Source organism: Drosophila navojoa, chromosome X, assembly GCF_054131105.1.
Source record: "Drosophila navojoa isolate 15081-1374.11 chromosome X, UAZ_NAV_1.0, whole genome shotgun sequence".
NCBI lineage: Eukaryota > Metazoa > Arthropoda > Insecta > Diptera > Drosophilidae > Drosophila > Drosophila navojoa.
This window is the reverse complement of record NC_142895.1, coordinates 24999505-25019151: the sequence shown is the minus strand read 5'-3', so window position 1 is coordinate 25019151 and position 19647 is coordinate 24999505. Positions and strand designations below refer to the sequence as shown.

Genomic DNA, 19647 nt, shown 5'->3' with positions numbered 1-19647 from the left:
CTTAAGCTAATGCCGCTTTGTGTCAAATCAACTGTAAAAATTGAGCCTATGAGCACACACACACACACATAACACTCACACATGTGAATGAGGCGACAGTGCATGCTGATGCAGAGTCAACACATTGCCATTGGGCCATCAGCGCGAATTATAATAAGTAATTGGCATAAAGCTGACTGCGTTCAGATTGCTCATCGGGCCCTCTAGTCTCAAGGTTTTACTTTTTTCTATCCACTTTATCGTTGTGTTTAAAGTGCTGGAGATATTCGTGGCGAAAGAAATTTGTTTCGTACATTCATTTTGCTCGTTTGCTTACATCGATATTTCTCTAGGCACGTTTCAATTTTCATTTAAAGCAAGTTCAGGTCAAGTGCTTGACTTTGAGATACCCTAGTTTTATTGAAGGTGTGCTTCGAATTGTTGAGGCGTTGAACATCTTAAAGCATTTCGTAAGAGTGATCTTTGCAGAACATTTAATTGAGCAATGCTCCTAAAATCACATACAAATATATTAAATCGATAAAAATCGATATTCATGATATGAGAGATGGAAGAACAATTAAAATTTGATATATGTATATTCTGTTCGTCTCTTTAGTCAGATAGAGAGATGAACGACATGCAGGTTCTACTCGTAGTATCGATACAATTTGCAAGTCTGATGAAAAAATCTATATAAACTAGATGGAAACTACCATGATTTCTTCTGACAGTTGCTCACATTTGTTGAAAGGGAATATAACATGAATTCTTTTGCCAGCCTTGATAGATCTAAATAAGCTTCTGCATACATTTTTCTAGCTTTCATTTTAGTTATCGATTAATACTCATTCAGTCAGGAAAGCAAGTTAATTTGGCAATAGAGATTTACAAAACTTGTCTTCTATGCGTTACTTGCTGTTATACGAAACACAATCTTGGTAGTTTGTTCCACTGTGCGTTGCTTGGCATACCCTGGAGCTCTTCAAATTTGCACTCATCTGGTCTTCACTTTAATTATCGATCGAAACTTTGGTATCTGTATTACCCACTTGACTGCTTTAAGATTTTTGATTTCTTGTGCTAGCAAACACAACTGCAGCTGTTTGCCCCACTGTGCGTGGTTTGGTGTGCTCTGGATTTCTTCACATAAAATTAGGCGTGCAATCGGCGTTCGCTGGCTTTCAACGTGGGCAGGCAGCGGGTGCAATCAGGCAGGATGTACGTTGCCAGGTGCAACTGTTGCGATGTTGCAGCTACAACTACAAACTTATAAGCACTTCTTACCGTTAGCTGTAACTGTGTGAATGTAACTGAAACTGCTGAAGCGGAAATTGTTATTTTAAGTGGTAGCGGAAATTTCACTATAAGGAAGTTACGATTTACTGAAATATTTCCGACACCGAAAGATGTTGCTTGTTGCGACAGAAGCTATACACAAGGTAAAAAGAGCGAGACAGAGACAGAGAGAGAGAGAGAGATAGTGCAAGCGAGAGGGGGGAAGAGGGAGAGCATCAGTCTGAGACAGAGCTGGGAATGCTTCGCCACTGGGGCACAGTTGACAGACAATTGTAAATGCTTTCAATTCACAATGAAGCCAACCCAGCGGCCATTAAGCAGTCCAGTTTCTGTTTCCGGCCTCGTGCCGCGTGCCTCATACCTCCACGCCCCACGCCCCACGCCCCATGCCCCTCGCCTCATGCTTCAGCCAACTGTGCCAACGGGCTACGCTTTGTTGTCCGCTGTGTGCGCTACGGCGTGCTCTATATGTACAGCAGGAGAGTTTATAAATATGCTATGATACGACGCTGTTGATACCGCTTATTGCGGTTGATTTATGTGGACCACAAACGATGCCCACATTCGCGTCCACACAAAACAAAACAAAAAAAACAATGAGGCGTTGATAGCGACAACAACAACAACAACAGCAGCAGCAGCAACACGAATAACAATAACAACATTACAACAATTGTTGTCAATGACAATAATACACACACACGCACACACACGCGCACTAATACACACACTTAGTGTGTGCGAGTCAGAAATTTCAGTCAAGAAACAGATAGCCACGTTTTTGTGCGTTTCGTGCCATGTCAAATGCTGTTAGCGCCCTGGCTTGGCTTTTAATGCCAAATGAAGATTGGCTTTTTAGCAAATTAAAGTCAAAGTCTGCCAAGTTTGTGGACCCAATGCGTGTAGGCCAGTGTAGTTAGCTGCTGCTGCGAGTGGAAGGCTTAATGTATTCGTTAAGCATTGCGACAAGGGGCAGAAGGGGGCCTGGCTAGTGAACAGCTGCCCTAAATTAGAGCTATGTATGTATGTAGTAGAAGAGTTAGAGATAAACAAGAAGAAGCAGAGGGAACCTACAAGTACTGAGAGCTGAGCAATAAAAAACAATGAGCTGTACGCAGTCTAGATAAAATTCGTATGTAAAACAATTATGGATGAGCATATGTAAGAATATCTTATTAAATTGATATGGCTTTCAGTTAGTTATTCATTTTGTTTTTTCCCTTTTTGTTTCTTTTGTGGATTTCCACTTTTGCCTTTATTCACTTAGTTTTCATGCTAATTTTATTGTATTTAAACAGCAACCGTTCTTAGTTTCTCTGTCTCTCTCTCTCTCGCTTATTTGCAGTTTTACTCTTGAGCATATCGACTACTCATCGCATTGCACTAACATCGACTATCGATATTTCTTAAATAACTATCGTTGCTAACTGACGACACTAATTTCTTGTTTGGCTTCTCTCATGCCTTTTCGCTTTGCATATCGCTACGATTTTGTCTCTTCTTTTTGCTTCGCGCTTTTGTTGTCAATTTGCTTGATCTTTGCTGTGTTTCGCTTGGCTTTTATTGTTGCTGGATTTTTTATTCTCCTTCTTACGGGTTTTCGTTCATTCGCTGCCTTGATTTGTTTCTCTCTTAGAGTTTTTTAATTTTGGTCTTGTTTTCTGTTGCTCCCTTGGCTTTTCGTGTTTATCTTGTGATTCTTTAAGACTTTCCATTTCTCATTTCCCTTCACTTTTCGTTCGCTTCTCGCTTTCGTCTTCACTCTGCTCTCTACAATTATTTTCAGTCTTATTTATTGCCACATTTCATCATCTTTAGCATTGCGGCCGCCTTCTCTTTTTTTCTCACGCATTTTGCCACTGTGCCAATAGGCTCTTCTTCTTCCTCCTTTCGTGGTCTTTTCACCTAGCTGCTCACGTCGCTCTTTGCTTTCGCATACATTTACACAGCTTCATTATCTAATTTACGTCTACCGCAGCTTCGTCTGCTTCTTTTTCGTTTTACACATTGTGCGCCGCAAAGTATGCTGCAAAAAGCGGGCGCTGCTATGCGTGCGTATGTGTGCGTGTGTGATTGACGGCTGTCTGTGCGTGTGAGCTATGCAAATTAACAGCAGTTCTGCAAGTTGCATTACGCAACAACTAGCAGCAATTTGCCTCGGCTCAGCTAAGAGAATTGCATAACTACCTCACACACACATGCACACATGCACACATGCACACACATGCACGCACAGAGACATTAGCTTGTTGAACAGACTGGCATCATTGAGGGTAACAAGATTTGATTAAAGCCAGGGCAACATTACGCCTGCGGCAAGGACAGGTATTGCTGCACATGCAGTGCGAGTTTTTTATGGCCGCCAATGCCGGAGCCGAGCTGAGCTGAGCCGAGCCGAGCAGAGCAGAGCACCACATGTGCGGTTAACCATGAGGTAGCAAAGGCCCGGCTAAAAAGAGTTGCTGTTGCGCTGCTGTCAAGAGCTGCGGGCCATTTGTCGGCTCATTTGCGTTAAGCTGCAAAGTCGTAGCGAGCAGTGAATGCCGCTCTAATGCCACTTCATTAGCTGCCAAGTCGCTGCCGGGTGGCAACATTAACGCCATCCCCACGCCAGTGCCACATGCCACATGGCACATGGCACATGGCACATGCCTCATGCCACAGACTTCCTTGACGCCTGATGCCTCATATCCCATGTACGACCACAGCGCCAGCTGCAGCCTCGCCTGCACAACGCCTTTTACGAGGCCTCAACTGTCGCCGCTGTCTGTGTCTGTCTTTATTATTGCCGACAGGTGTCAGGCCACCTTATTGTCCCTTGGCTCGTCCTGTTCTATATTTGTTTACACAAATGTCTCTAGCTTCCTGCTCTTATTCTCTCTCTCTTTCTCTCTCGGTGTGCTTTCAAGTCGCCAGAGACAATTTTATGCAGCCCGTTCCTCTGTGCGGCCATAAAATGTGAGAAATTCTATGCCACAACAACGAATTATGAGCGAATTTGGGTTTATAGCCACTAAACCAGCCGCAGGATCCGTTCCCGTTGCTGCTGCTGTTCAGAGAACTCATCCACAGGCGCCCAATTTCCAAAGTGCAAATGGCATAGAAAAGCTAAGCTCTGTTCCCATCTCTGTTCTTCCTTCTTTTTCGCTCTATCAGCTCGATAATTCTTCTACATTTTATCTCGATTACAACTCATATAATCCAGCTGCACCGAACAGTCGTGACCTGAATGAAAGTAGCCAACGGAATTTACGATATTTGCATAAACTCGGAATGTGCATTGGCTTTATAAAAAGACGTAAGGGAATGTCTATATACGCTTGATCACGATTTGGAAGCGCATCAAAAGCTAGACCTGAAATTCGGAAGTAAGCTAAAAACAAAATATTTTTGTTTTAGGTAAAGGGAAACTCAGTTCAGATATTTCTCCTCACTATGCGAATATTTAGTTTTTATGTTAATTGTCTATTCATGACAGATGTAATGTAAGACCATACAATACACTGACTGCCCGAGACTATCCGAGACTGTCCCGTATGCTCCTTATGCCCTGGGTAGAAAAAGTTATCTCTACTTGTCCAGTGTTCTATGGTTAGTGTTTATGCCCAACACATCGATTATTCAGATTGGAAACATTAAAGAGCAATTCGTAGTTCTCTCACACTCTCCCAGTTGGAATGTAGATGCATAGATGGATAGCTCGATTGATTGATGGAAACTTACCTGGAACCCATCGTATGTCCAGCTGCCGAACTTCATGACGCATGTTTGCTCGTCGAAGGGAAAGTACTCGACATCGATTTCGCAGGAGCTCTTGTAAATGGCCGGCGGCCGCCACTCGACGCGCCCTGTGTAGTTGAGTGTTGCCTTTGTGGCCAGCGTCACCTCAAAGTTGCCATCAGCGCTGTTTGGTGGGGATTGGGATGCTTGGTGTTATGGTCAGCTGTTAGGGCTAGTAAATGGGGCCAACTCACTTGTTGTAGAGGACAATGTCCGGGCGCCAAATGTGATCGGAGGGCACGTGCAGCATTTCGACGCCGCCATATTCCTTGGGCTCCCATTTGAGCTTGTAGTCGTACCAGGATTGCTCCACCCATAGGTTGGTGGTCATAATTTGGTTCTTCAGATTGACATCAATCAGTTGCGATAGCTTCAGTTTGATGCGCACCGTGAGCGCATCCGTGACATTCACCACGGGACGCACTAGTTTGTTGTAGTTGCTGAGCAGATCGTCGTAGAGTCGCTTCGCATCCGGATTCGCTGTGCTGCCTGAATACAACAAAGATACGCAAAGTCATCCAATTAATATGGTTTAGAAATCAAGGCAGTTCGCATTATTATGCCTATTATTCTTATCAACTATCTATGTTCGCGTCACTCTCCCCTCTCCCATCTCCCCTTCATTCAGACGGCTCTGCTCTCTGCTCTCATTTTCATTCTCTCTCATTCTGATTTCCATTTCCGTTTCCATTTGCCATTTCCACTTGCAGCGCATATTGCTGTGTATGCGCAATGCGGCAATTAATGTGCCACACATTAAATTAATGATACGCTGATAATGGCATCACAATATGCTTGACCAGCCACGCCCACACCCAATGCCCCGATACAGACACAGACACAGCAACAGAAACAGAGCCAGACCCAGAACCAGCTCAGCCCCCGCTCCTACCCATCTGTCAGCTCCCTGTGGACTTTACTAATTAGCTTTGCTTTTGGCTTATTTCGATGCGCGGCGTCCCGAAAAACCCGAAATCTTTTAATTGATTTATTTTACGTCCGACTGTTATAATACCCTGTCGCTGGGCTGGGCATAAATAGTCTATCGCAACATGTGCTAGCCATCAATCGAGGGCAACAAAAATCCTGCTTTTATGGACTCGACCAGCCGCCTGTATTCAAAACTTGTGATTCAAAGTTAATATTTATATCTCCGCATAAATAAACAGATGGATATTAAGGTTATTGTCTGATAAGAATGCTTTCTCAGCTTTTTACAAGTCTGCTGAATTTCTTTACATTAGATAAATACTTCGTAGTCACAAATATTCAATTTAAGCCAGAAATATAAAGTTAATTGATCGAGAGAAAGAGAAGCATGCAAAAAATTACAAAATTTCAAATTATTTATATCGATAGTCGTGATGAGCTTTAATGGACATTGCGATAGATCGATGGATGCTGTTTGATATTAATATTTATCGTCTCACTAATTAGTTGTAATTTTAATCATTAGTTTTAGTTGTAATGATTTTATTTGTGTATTTATCTTAATATTTAATTAAAATTAAAGCTCAGCTTATTCCATGAGCTGTTATGCCAATCGATATTTGAAACTATCGCGTGAAGCAACTAGCTTGCAGCCCTGGTTTTTTAAACTTTGCACAGTTTAACTGCACACCATTTGCGTTCAGCAGGCGAATAGCAAAACAATTTGATTTTTATTTGTTAATCAGAAATAATTAATTGGAGCAATGCATTGCAGAGCATCAGCAGCAATTCCAATGGGACGCGTACATTACAGGACTTGAATTAGTTTTATAAAAAGGCGATAGCATATTGACTTATTTTCGACTCTTGCAGATGGACGCCGTCTATAAAACTGAAGTGTATTCGGGCTGCGGCCAGTCAGTCTGCCCACATTGGCTCTGTGTTTGTCGATTACGTTGGCTGAGACTGGCAAACTATCCTAATGCGCTTAGGCTTCAATACAAGGATTTTTATTGCGCTGCGCCGTCTGCTCTGCTCGGCCCGCTCTCCGTCAATGTAATAATGATAAGCTGATTAGTGAACGCTTGCTTCTAATGACATTGGCGACAATATAACATCTGCCGTTGCTGGGGCCACGGATGCCAATCAGCTGGGCGCGCTTTGCATGCGGCCGACTGCTGGTGCGATGGATGGGGCGACGTAAACGGTTGACTGAGCTGGTGTCCAGGCCTGGCTGACAGACGCTGTTGGCGGCCCTGATGGGCGCATTAACTCATTTCCTGCATCATTAAAAGGCACCTGCAGTTCCCGTTCATTTGCAACGCACACACAGAGAGACCGAGGCAAAGGCCAGGATGTGCGCGACATGTTCCAGCCACAGCTCTGCTGGCAATTAGTGCCAATGGGCGTGAGCCTTATAAACTCTAGCTCGTTTTGAACTTTGAGTTGGCTATCGTGTGGCAAGTGTTGAGCGAAAATGAAAGTGCGTCCTTCCCTCAGTCCGTTCGTACTTCCGTCCGTCTGTCTGTCAGTTCGTTTGAGTCTGTTAAAAATTAACTACCTATGTTTTTTGTGGCACACTTTATGCCTCTCCAGAGCTACATCAATCCATTGTCTACTTTAAGACCTCAGTGCACCGTTGGGCAGGCAGCTCGGAATGCTCTTAGCCAACAACTTGCCCGTTTACCCATTCATTTGACAAGGTGTATATACATACATATGTATGCATGTGTGTATATATATGTGTATGCGTGTGTGTCTGTGACTGTTTGTGGGTTAACGCTGTTGTCGCTCGCGTGGGAAACGTTAAGTTAAACGGACCTTTGCGGCGACCGCTTTTGTCGCCTGCCGTTTTGGGTACACATGCCGTATACTTTATATGGCACACTTCGGCTGTCTATGTGTGCGTGTGTGCATGTGTGCGCGTGTGCGCGTGTGTGCGTCTGTGTTAGTGCTAATTGACTGCTTTCAATGCTTACATGTGGCCTGACAATCACATTAAGGTAACCAAAAAGCACATTTTATGATTGCTTTGCGTGTCGCACATTTATCGTGACAAATTATTACACACACACACACACACACACATACAAGTATACCCACGCACAGACACCGTTTACACATACAACTTAATGTCCTTGGCTTATTGTGTTAATAGACAAAAGCCAGGCGAACAATTTAATTTCTTCTGCCTGACACACTGACCAAATCCGATTACCGTCGTCGTCGCCGTCGCCGTCGCAGCTCTCAAATTCTAATTAGTTCAGCATTTCGTATTTGGTTCAACTTCAAAGGTTTCACATTTCTAATATGTATGTATATGGATCCGCCCTTGAAGAGCTCATTGGGTAATTCGTATGAATTGAGCTCAAGACATTTTCAGAAGTAATACCAAATACTGCTTCGGCTTCTATTTTCAATTGGAGGGATCCTAGCCCTTGTCTTGGGCACTATTCATGGCATTCTTCCGTTAGGAGTTCAACTTTAGTCTAATTGAATTTACTTTGAGCAAAAAAAAACGTTTCATACAATGTATAAACAAATTGAATGCAAATATTCTTAAAGCCGTATAATTTTATTTCAGGTACTACTGTCGTCTGTCTCTTTCTAATAATACCTAGGCCATTATGATTGCCATTCCGATGCCGATTCCGATTCCCATCTCTGATCTCAATTTTGTAATTGGTTAGCAGACTTATGCGAGTTTTTGGCAAGGTTCAGTTGGCCGATTTGGATTCTTTGTGTGCTCTTGGCTGACAGTTCTTGGCTACACCTAAATGCAGTTTCGTTGTTTGCGACCCACAAATGACAGCAACATGGCCCTAGTCGGACGTCTCTTTACCCATTTCCACATTCCAAACTCGTATTATCTCTCTCTCTCTCTCTCTCTCTCTCTCTTCATCTTTGTCGTCGTCTATTTAATGCTTGGGCATCGCACATTTGGGTCGTTGTGCAGCTTATATAATTATACGATATGGTTATTTCAAATTTATGTGAATGAGTGAGTAAGCGTGCGTGTGTGTGTGCGCGTGTGTGTGGGCAACATTGTAATAATTAATATACATTGCGTATACGCTCCGTAGTACAGCGGCTTCTAGCCCAGCTGAGCTCAGCTCCTTTCAACAGCCAGCAGCTGGCCATGATTTAAAGTATGCACACCTTCTGCTCGAGTTAACTTCAGTTGTTGTTGCTGTTGTTGCGAGTCCTTCAGTTCATTGCGAGCAATTGAAAATAGTCGTTATTTAAATCGGTTCTCTTTGTTACGTTCTTTTCTGCATTTTTACTAACATAATCGAGTTGCAGGTCCTTCAGTAGTAATTGGCATTCATTAAGGATGCCGTTAGCTGAAAATTTTGATATTCCGAAACGCTGGAGCGCAGCTCTTTCAATTTGACTTGCCAAATTGTGTGTTTTTCTTGTCTTTTTCCCCAGCTCTCCTTCTGGCATACCCCTTAGCCAGTTGCGAATTGGTAAGGCAAGGTCAACTGAATATATTTATTTCTGATTAGCATCAAAAGGCGATTCTCTGCAGCAATGTCTCAGTGAATAGCTGCAGCTAGAATTAGTTTGGCATTCTAAAGAGGGAATTCAATTTGTTGGCTATTCCATTAAATAGCCCAGCAGCAAGAATACAGGGTATATCCGGATCGGTCAGACTTGTAAAGGGCGTGCATAACTTCTTTTTGTTTTTTAGTTTTAGTTTCTTTTTTCCTTTTTTTTCGTGTAGCTTTGGTTGTTCACTGTCTCTGCTTTGGATGCTGCCTCGGCTTCTTCTGTTTCCTCTAGTTATTCTTCTTCTTGTTGGCGAGTCGTGTGTTTACTCAACTGCAAGGCGAATGCAATTTTTGTGTAAACAACGCCATAAATTCCAATGGCTTAACAACAAAACGTTCGCACGGGCAGACAAGGCCACGCCGCACTCGCAATGGGCAGGTGGTTGCCGGGTGCTGCCAGGAGCGGAATGAACGGCTACGGCAATGACAGCCACTGTTAACGAGTTGTCTTTTGAAAATCGTCATGTGACAGAGACAGATAGAGAGGTAGAGAAACTGAGGAAAGTGTGTGTGTGTGTGTGTGAGAGAGAGAGAGAGAGAGAGAGAGGGTATAGAATGCCAAGAACTTCAAATTTGGATTGCAAATTGGTTAAAACTTTTTTTTTTTGTACTATTATTATCATTCAGCTCGCTCATAAATATTATGATATTTCGTATGTATGTATTTTCCGTATATATGAGAGCTAACTGTGTGATTCGCAGGCATCGCAAGCTACTGACAGGCAAAATGCTTTTTATAATTCGAATCAGCGGTAATTTGATCTCTTTGCACTTTGAGAAGCTACTCTATGCAATTATGTACTACACTCTGTCTCAGTTTCAGGCCCTCTAGAGACAGGTCTCAGTTTAATAGGCTCAGTCTCGTTCAGTATGAATTTATGTTAGCTTATCTCAGTCTCAGTACCTTCTTCTCTATAGCTCTCCTTTTCTTTCTCCCTACCTCTTTCTCCCTCTCTCTCTCTTAGTCTCAGTCCAAGTGAAGCTTAACTCTCATTCTCAATCTCATTTTAGCTAATTTCTAGTCCCATTCCCTGTCTTCGTCTCAGTTCCTCTCTCAGTCTCAGGCTCATTCGCAATCTAAGTCCCATTCCCTGCCTCAATTTCAGTCTCAATCTCTCTCTGTCGCTGTATTACCCTCAGTCTCAGTCCCTATTAAGAAGAGACTAAAGTCTCAATCTCATTTTATTTAATATCAGTCTCATTCCCAGCCAATACCTCTCTCTCGCTGTCTAAGCCCAAGTCTCTACCTACCTCTACCTCTACCTCTACCTCTACCTCTACCTCTACCTCTACCTCTACCTCTACCTCTACCTCTACCTCTACCTCTACCTCTACCTCTACCTCTACCTCTACCTCTACCTCTACCTCTACCTCTACCTCTACCTCTACCTCTACCTCTACCTCTACCTCTACCTCTACCTCTACCTCTACCTCTACCTCTACCTCTACCTCTACCTCTACCCCTAGCTCTAGCCTTGTCTCCACTTCTGGCTCTCTCAGAAATGCAAATAAATTAAGGACGCATGTTAACAATGTTGTAAGCCGTAAAGGGAGGGAAGAGACAGTCATCTCATAGTCGAGCACTCTCAAGTGGAGCATACAAGCGTGTTTTTGTTTTGTCGACGATTGTGCGCTGACTTTTTAAACGCTTGAAATTTACACGCAATTATTGTGAATACATGTGCATGATAACTGGCTAAAAAAGAGCAGGAATTTGTAGCAGCGACTGCAGCACCGACTGCGACTGCAACTGCAATGGGAGATGCAAACGGGGCGTATGAATAATAAAATACTGCGTCGCACAATGGGCGACATGTGGGCGGGCATGGGCGTGTGGGCGTTGGGAGTCACGCCTTCTGGCCATGTGCATTGCGATTGCAATTGCAATTGCGATTGCGATTGCGGTTGTGGTTGACAAAGTTGTTGTTGTCGCTGCAGTTATTGTTGCTGTCGTTGTTGTTGTTGTTGTCGCTGCTGTCGTTGTTCCTTACTGCATTCGTCAACATGCGTCGAGTGCATAAGCCCTCACTGCTGTGGCATGTGCCACACTGCGGCGGCCACAAGGTGCTCTGCGGAGCACTAGGTGGCCATTGTCAAGGGCTGGCGAGGCAGCGCATTGGGCAACCCAAACACGTTCCATTCGCATTTACAGTTCCATTCCCATTCCCATTCCCGTTTCCCTGCCCATTCCCAGCCAGTTCTGTTGACCATGGCAAAGCAACAACAAATTGTGAAGCATAAAGCGTAAATTGGCAGAAAAAAGCACGAAAAAAGGAATAATTTGCAGGTGGCAGCGGCCTTTGGGGGGGGCGGGCGACCTAGGCACCAGCCGGGCCATCGCCTGTTGGCCAGGAGAATGCAACAATCTGCATTCGCTCAGCTGCCAATCGAACGCTCACCGAGCTGATTTCCGGCAGGACGCGCCGATTGAACGGAATGATTGAAATTGAACGGAACTGACGGACACCCGTATCGGCTGCACTTTAGCTTTTCATTATTATGTTTACCTGCTCAAACAAATTAGATCTGAATGCCTGACAATGGCTGACTATCGAAGCTGCACTCGTAGCTATATAGGCAACGTATAGAAGAAATCGAAATCGGCTTCACATTGCATTCGACTTGAGCATAAAATCTGTTTCTTGTTAACCAACTTCCCTCGACTAGAGTTATGTTATTCAGAAGTTCTATCTATTTCATTTCGGCATATTATTCGGCTATATTCATATATAGCTTCTTCTGACAGTCAGCTATACTCGTATAGGGTTTTTATCAATTTGTTCATCTTAAATTCGAGCTACACCCTGAACCCTTCGAAGATGAGAAAAGGTTTTATTAAAATATATATTATAGCCGGAAGGAGGCGTGACGCACCTATAATACGTATATAATACGTCAATATATTTCCTGTCCATCCGTCTGTATGAACGCCGAGATCTCAGAAGATATTAGAGCTATACTCTTAAAATATTGCATTTGTACTAGTATATGCCATATAAAATATCATATTTTTTCCGAAAACTCATTCCATTTAATTTGTATCGACAATAATCGATAACTTGATATTGTTTTTCAAGGTATTCCGAATACTGTGTAGATGCATGTGACAAATACAAAAATACCGTAATATATATATAGCAAACCATGAAATACTATAAACTAATAAAACAGTAAACACATATTTGAACGTTATTATCACGTTCTAAAAGTTTGATGAGCATGCTCCCCATACAAAAGAATTTATCCAACAAATAAATTCTCTCTCTGCCCCAGTGCAGTCGTTGCGTCAACTGCGCAGCTAGCAGAGGTCGTGCTTATGCGTGCCTGCGTATGTGTGTGTGTGTGTGTGTGTGTGTGTGTGTGTGTCTTGTGTATGTATGGAATGATTGGAGCATCAACTCTTTGCTGGGTTCATGGAATCTCCTAATAATATTTCCACAATATTATTATATAACAATATGAATGATTAATATTTACACAACTCTGCTCAATAGTGAGTTTCTAGTTTATATAAGTTAGTATTTATATGTATTATATACTCAAGTGTGATTAAATTCACACTTTAGTTGCTTTAGATACAATATTTATTCAATTCAGAGATACGGAAAATTGTTGTTTTCATGGAATACAATCGAAGAGCTATTGTATTTCCCATCACATGGAATCATCATCTAGACACTGAGATACTCAGCTAGCTACATATTAATTTGCTCACTTGCCAACTTATCAAAGCACTCGTAATTTCATTTTGAATAATTCATGAATTTATTTCATTCGATTACGAGTGTCTTCAATTTTGTTTGTGTTTCACGTGCCGCGCACAATTTATGAGATTTGTTAATTGAAATGCTTTCAGAAGCGGGTTCATGGTAATCAAAATGACATTGTTGAATCAGCAAATTAGAATGCAAAAATATATACATATACATATCTATGTCCATATATGTACACATGTGTATACAAATAGCTGTTATTAAATTGCTTTTGTATCAATAGACTGAGCTGAACTGAACTGAACTGCATTCGCATCTGCAATTTGCTTTCAGCTTTTTCAGTTTTTGTTTAATTCCTTTTTTTCTACATTTATCGCAGTTATACGGCATCCGATCTGCGTGAATATACATATGTATATGTATGTGTATGTAGCTGGCATCGGCCGGCTTTCAAATGCAATCGAACGCAATCACTCATTCATTCTGGACGCTTCCGTTTTTCAATCTGTGGCCCATTCAACGGCCATCGGGCTGCAGCTCTAGTCCAGAGGCTGTCTGATTGTTCCACGTCAGATTCCTGCTTGATACCTGTTAGTCGTAAATGCGTCCGGAGCTTAAATGGCAATAAATATATATACACATATATGTATATATATATTTTTTTTGACGAGTGCCAGTGACGGCCATCAACTATCCAGCCATTGCCAGCTGCCTGCCTGGACATTCGCCATTTGCTGGCGCACTTTGCTCTACTATCCTTTAACGGTCTATCGCACTCGGCGTCGTCCTTGGTGTCGTAGGTGCTGCGTCCTGCCTGATGAATTGAGCTTAAGCACGAGCATGATCCCCATCATCATTTTTTATGGCCATGCGTCAAAAACAAGACAAGTTGCCATCCCAGCGGCTGACGGCCCGGTAACGCCTTCTTGCCAATGTGTCAAAATGTTGGCCTTTGCGCCAAATCGTCACGCGGCAAAAGTTTCTAATGACAGCGCTTTGATGAGCGCAGGAGTCGAAGGAGTCGCAGGACGCGAGTCGGTGACTGCTGCCAGATGGGGTATGCGCGGTATGGCTGATAGGAAGCTCTAGCTGTATCCGGAACTTCTCGCTTGATTCCGTTCCCAGTATCGCGCTAATGTGCGCCATAGGGCGGCTACCGATTTCACTTGGAGCATTCAAAGAGCGTGTGTGTGTGTGTGAGAGAGAGAGAGAGTCATAACCGAAACGGATGTAAAAAACATTCAAGGCACGCACATACACAGCGAGAGAGAGAGAGAGAGAGAGAGAGAGGGAGGGATAGAGAGGGAGAGCAGCAAGCATCAATTCTATCGTTCGCATAGTTAAAGCATTTCTCTAACGAGTCGAGGGCGCGCATATTGAACTTGTGTGCTCATGCCAGCCAGTGCCACGCCCACTTCCAAGAGACCAGCCACCAACGCTGCTAATGTGCGTAAAAGCGCACACGTAAGTATGTGTGTGTGCGTGTGTGTGTGTGTGTCATCATTGACACGCGAAAAACATGAAACACTTTTAGCATTTATGCGTTGCAAGTAGCAGCAGCAACAGCAGCTGGCTTCCATTTTTATAAGCTATACCCTGTACTCAATAAAATTCCCGAAGAGGTTGCTCAGCACTTGAGTAACTAGTGTGAGTATGCTAGATATACGGAACTATTATCTGAATCCCTTCACACACCCACACACACGCACACAAAATCAATAAAGATTCATCATCATCCATCAAGATGGGCTTTGGGCTGAAATACAGGGTAGCCCTCAATCGAGCATGAATAGCTTGGTCATGAAGGGCAAGAGGCTAGAGGAAGAACAGTGAAATACTCTTGGGGCCATCTACAACTAGACTTGGTAAAAGTTTTCCTAGTGACGAGCACTTGATTGCCAGAATATATATCCTGTACGAAATATGCATGCGAGCCACATAAATCGTGTTGCACGAAAATCGTTAGTTTAACGCCACATACAGCTACAAGAACACACATTACACCCACACACGCACACACACACACACACACACACACACGCACATACATATGTGCGAACAAAGAGTCTTTTTGTTAAAGTCAAAGTACGAAAAAATGTTGAATGCATTCGGGCATAACATAAAAAGTTACATAAATTTCAATAACTAAGGCAAACGGACTGATGGCTGAATTATGGATGAGCCGGAATAAAGTATGTTCCGCTGAATTGATGAGCCCGCAAATACAACAAAGAAAAGCAAATGAATGAATGTCGACTAGAAACAATATACGTGTAAGAACCACAAATGTGAATTTGTCGGCAATGCGAATACCATTAAGAAATAGAAATGCGAATGGGAACGGGAATGGGAATACGAATGGGATGGGCACTGGGAGTGTATGAGCTAAAGAGACCATTTAGGAGCTCAAGAGGAAGATCGATGATTAGCTGACGTCTACGATTGACATTGATCGATTTGAGGACACGGATTAACATAGCATACACAAATCGATAAGTATCGATTTCTGTTGGTAAATCACTGCAGTGCTTTATATTATTGTTGATAAGCTGAGCTAATTTTCATATGAAACTTAAGTTAGAAAGCTCAATATAGTCTATCGATATCGATAACAATGAAGTATTATTTGTATAGATATATGCTTAAAGATTTTTAGCTCATTTACATGCATTAACAAATATCGACTAGACTGCAGACATTTGATAACCAATTTCATAAATGATGTAATCCGTTAAACAAAATATCTGAAAGTAATCGATAAGCCAGTTTGTTATTAACTTGATAGCCCGTATTGCTAGCGAATTTACGACCACTGGAAGATATAAGTTTAATTGACTATTAATAATACATTAATACATATGCTAATTAATTTACCCAATTTTGCAATATCGATAAATATCGATATGCGGAACTGCCTTTGGCAGCTCACACGGAATTTTTTAAATCTCCGCATATTGAAAACGTCCATTAAGTATTCATTTGTTGTTGTTGTTGTTGATCTCTGCTGCATGTGAGATTTATTTAATTATGTTTGATTTTGTTGTTGTTGCGCCTTCGCAATTTGATGGAACATCAATTTCAATCAAGGCACAGCGCCTCGGCTGGAGGTGGAAGCAATGCAGTTTTATTGGATAATTGGATAATTGCCCATGACAGGTAACAGACAGGCGATGCATTTATGAGCAGATGCGTTGCCGCATGGGTCAAGCTGGCGTAAGCCACTGCGAGAGTTTAGCTGGCACTGACAACGTAATCAAGTCGCTCTCGCTCTCTGACAGGATAACGCACACACACATACACATAAGCGGAAGAGGAAATGCAGCCATTGACAGCAAAGAAGAAGAGATGCCTCTATTGCGTGTGCCACTGATGTGTGTGCGTGTGTGTGTGTGTGGGTGTATAGCCAATAAATCTAATATTTCTAAATGTTAAAAAAAAAAAACAAACTGTGTGCTGCAGTGCTGCGTTCAATACTCACACTCACCCGCACACCCACCCGCACGCCCACCCACACACACTCACCCATATATATGTCAATGTGTCAACAGTGTGTAGGCAGCAGCCCGGCAGTGGGTGTGGGGAGCTGGAGGTTAGGCACGCCCGATTGGCAATAAATTGAAATACGCGACCATAAAATCACTTAATTGCGAATTCGTGTCGTTGCCTGAACGGGAAAGGGCCAATTCACTGTACAAAAGATAGCTGTGCACGTGTGTGTGTGTGCGTGTGTGTGTGTGTGTGTGATTGCATTGACTGTGTGCACGCATCCAAGTGCTGGCCGAGCACTGAGCTTGGCTGTCACTCAGCAGCTCCCAGAAGCCCATGATGAGGGCGAATTGTCGAAGTGGAGCCGCAAGTGTGGGTCGACTACAGCTACAATACATACATACATACATACATATATGTATGTATGTAGGTGCTGTGCGTGTGCGTATGCATGTGTGTGTGTGTTTACTTGATGATTATGGCAAATTGATTTGTTTGTACCGTTAGACATGCCGCGCACTTTGCGGCTTTTAAATGCCGCACACGCAAGTGTCCGGAAGACAAATGAGCAATTGGCGGTTATTGCCAAGCGTGAAAACCATTGAGAAAACAACATTGTGTGTGCGTTAAGTGTTGCGGTTAGTGAGTCAGCGGCTATGGCTGTCAGGTAAATAAAGAGCAAGAGAGCAAAGGAAGAGAGAGAGAGAGCGAGAGAGAGGAGAGACAATGTGTGCTGAAACAAATGAAAAGCTATTGCCAGCCATAGACTGTTAAGTGCAGCTGCAAGTATGTCTCAAAATCAATGGCTCGTTAAAGCTACGGCTTGAAGCCAATTTGGCCAGCTAATGGCTATCAAATGGGTCCTGTCAGAGACCAGCCCAGCCCAGCCCAGCCCAGTGCAGGCCAGCCGGTTGGCAAATTGTGAAAATCATCCAAAGGACCCCGAGCAGCTGCACACCGGATTGGGGCACAGCTGACGACTGAATGGAATGGGCGGGTCAAGAAGCTGTGCCATTAACACCTGAATGGATCAATTAGTAGTGCATTTGTTGTGCCATGACAGATTGCATTTAAAGGTGACCCCGATCCGCTCTGCGAGCCATCCATTTACACATCTCTCTCTCTCTCTCTATAAAGCCGACTGAATGACGTCGCATATAACGACGACATGCACAAGCACAACAAACTTGCAGCGCTATGTGCAAATTTAGCTGACATGACAAAAAGAGGCAAGTTGTAAACTATAATATGCGTTCCACAAGATATAAAGTAGTAAATACAAGAACCCACACACACACACAGAGACAGGGAGAAACTGCTCTGAAGTGCAACTGCTAACAAATTTGTACAGCAGCACGGAGAGAAAAGTTCGCGCTTTGATAAACAAATACAAATGGCAGATGGCTCTGTCGTACCTCAACATCAACCCCGACCCCCAGCCCCGGCCAGCAATTCCACCTCAAGCTTAAAGCATTATGACTGCCTCAGCCCCCTGACAGGCCACGCACCGAGCTCCACCCACAGCGTACTCTGTGGTGCATAAAAATGCGACGCATATCAGGCGTAAAGTATCTAGTGAGCATCTAGCAGACTCAATTTACTTGACATCAGCTGCAGATGTTGATATAGAAAAAGATATAGATACAGATACAGATACATTTACTTTAAGGATACAGATATAGATCAAGATATAGTTATACAGATATAGATACAGATACAGATACAGATACAGTTACAGTTACAGATACAGATACAGATACAGATACAGATACAGATACAGATACAGATACAGATACAGATACAGATACAGATACAGATACAGATACAGATACAGATACAGATACAGATACAGATACAGATACAGATACAGATACAGATACAGATACAGATACAGATACAGATACAGATACAGATACAGATACAGATACAGATACAGATACAGATACAGATACAGATACAGATACAGATACAGATACAGATACAGATACAGATACAGATACAGATACAGATACAGATACAGATACAGATACAGATACAGATACAGATACAGATACAGATACAGATACAGATACAGATACAGATACAGATACAGATACAGATACAGATACAGATACAGATACAGATACAGATACAGATACAGATACAGATACAGATACAGATACAGATACAGATACAGATACAGATACAGATACAGATACAGATACAGATACAGATACAGATACAGATACACATGCAGATACAGTTGCTGCTAAGTGCTTACGACAGAATTCAAAATGTCACTTAGCGTGCCATCAGCCAACAAGAGAGGCTTTCGCTGCAAACGTATCTGTATCTGTAATAGTATCTGTGTGTATAAGCAACTGCGTATGCGTAAGTGTGTATGCAAATGTAAGTGTATCTGCTCAATCTTATTTGTGAGATGTTTTATGGCATTATTCATAATGCAAGATGAGCAAACGTTTCCCCGGCATATCCAAAAGTATCTTTGATGTGTGTGCGGCTCTTGACTGCTGTAGGCGTGCTGCTTGGCATATCAAGCCAATAACGCTCGTAATTGTTTGCCAATGTCATTGTCATTGTCAATGTACAATTGCCACGGCCACTCGTCGACTGATGCGACGACTCGCCCTCATCATCGATCAATAAGCAGCAGCAGGGGATATCGTTTGAGCTGCTATCATTACTTAAGCCGTTGCCGTTGTTGCTGGTGTTGCTATTGTTGTTGTTGTTGTTGTTGTGGCAATGCGTCAATGTCAACATTGATCAATGCAAGGACAAAGAGAGCCAACTCACCAAGCAAGCAACCAAAGTAGGGCCAACGTCCCGGACAGCAGTTGAAAACGGGCAACCAACAGTCAGCAGCCAGTCCAACACCTTGGTCTGGTCTACTCGCAGCTCTCCTGCTC

The 19647-nt window shown here is 42.9% G+C and overlaps 1 protein-coding gene across 2 annotated transcripts in view; it reads right to left on the bottom strand.

Annotated features, from left to right (window-relative positions):
• nAChRalpha3 (nicotinic Acetylcholine Receptor alpha3) overlaps positions 1-19647 on the bottom strand; it is a 124604-nt gene that overhangs the window by 31210 nt on the left and 73747 nt on the right. For both annotated transcript variants that reach the window (XM_089263944.1, XM_089263945.1), the window contains exons 4-5: positions 5253-5547; positions 5002-5182 (exon numbers count right to left, since the gene is read on the bottom strand). In XM_089263944.1, the coding sequence (XP_089120070.1) occupies positions 5002-5182; positions 5253-5547 (476 nt within the window). The remainder of the gene's footprint in view (positions 1-5001; positions 5183-5252; positions 5548-19647) is intronic.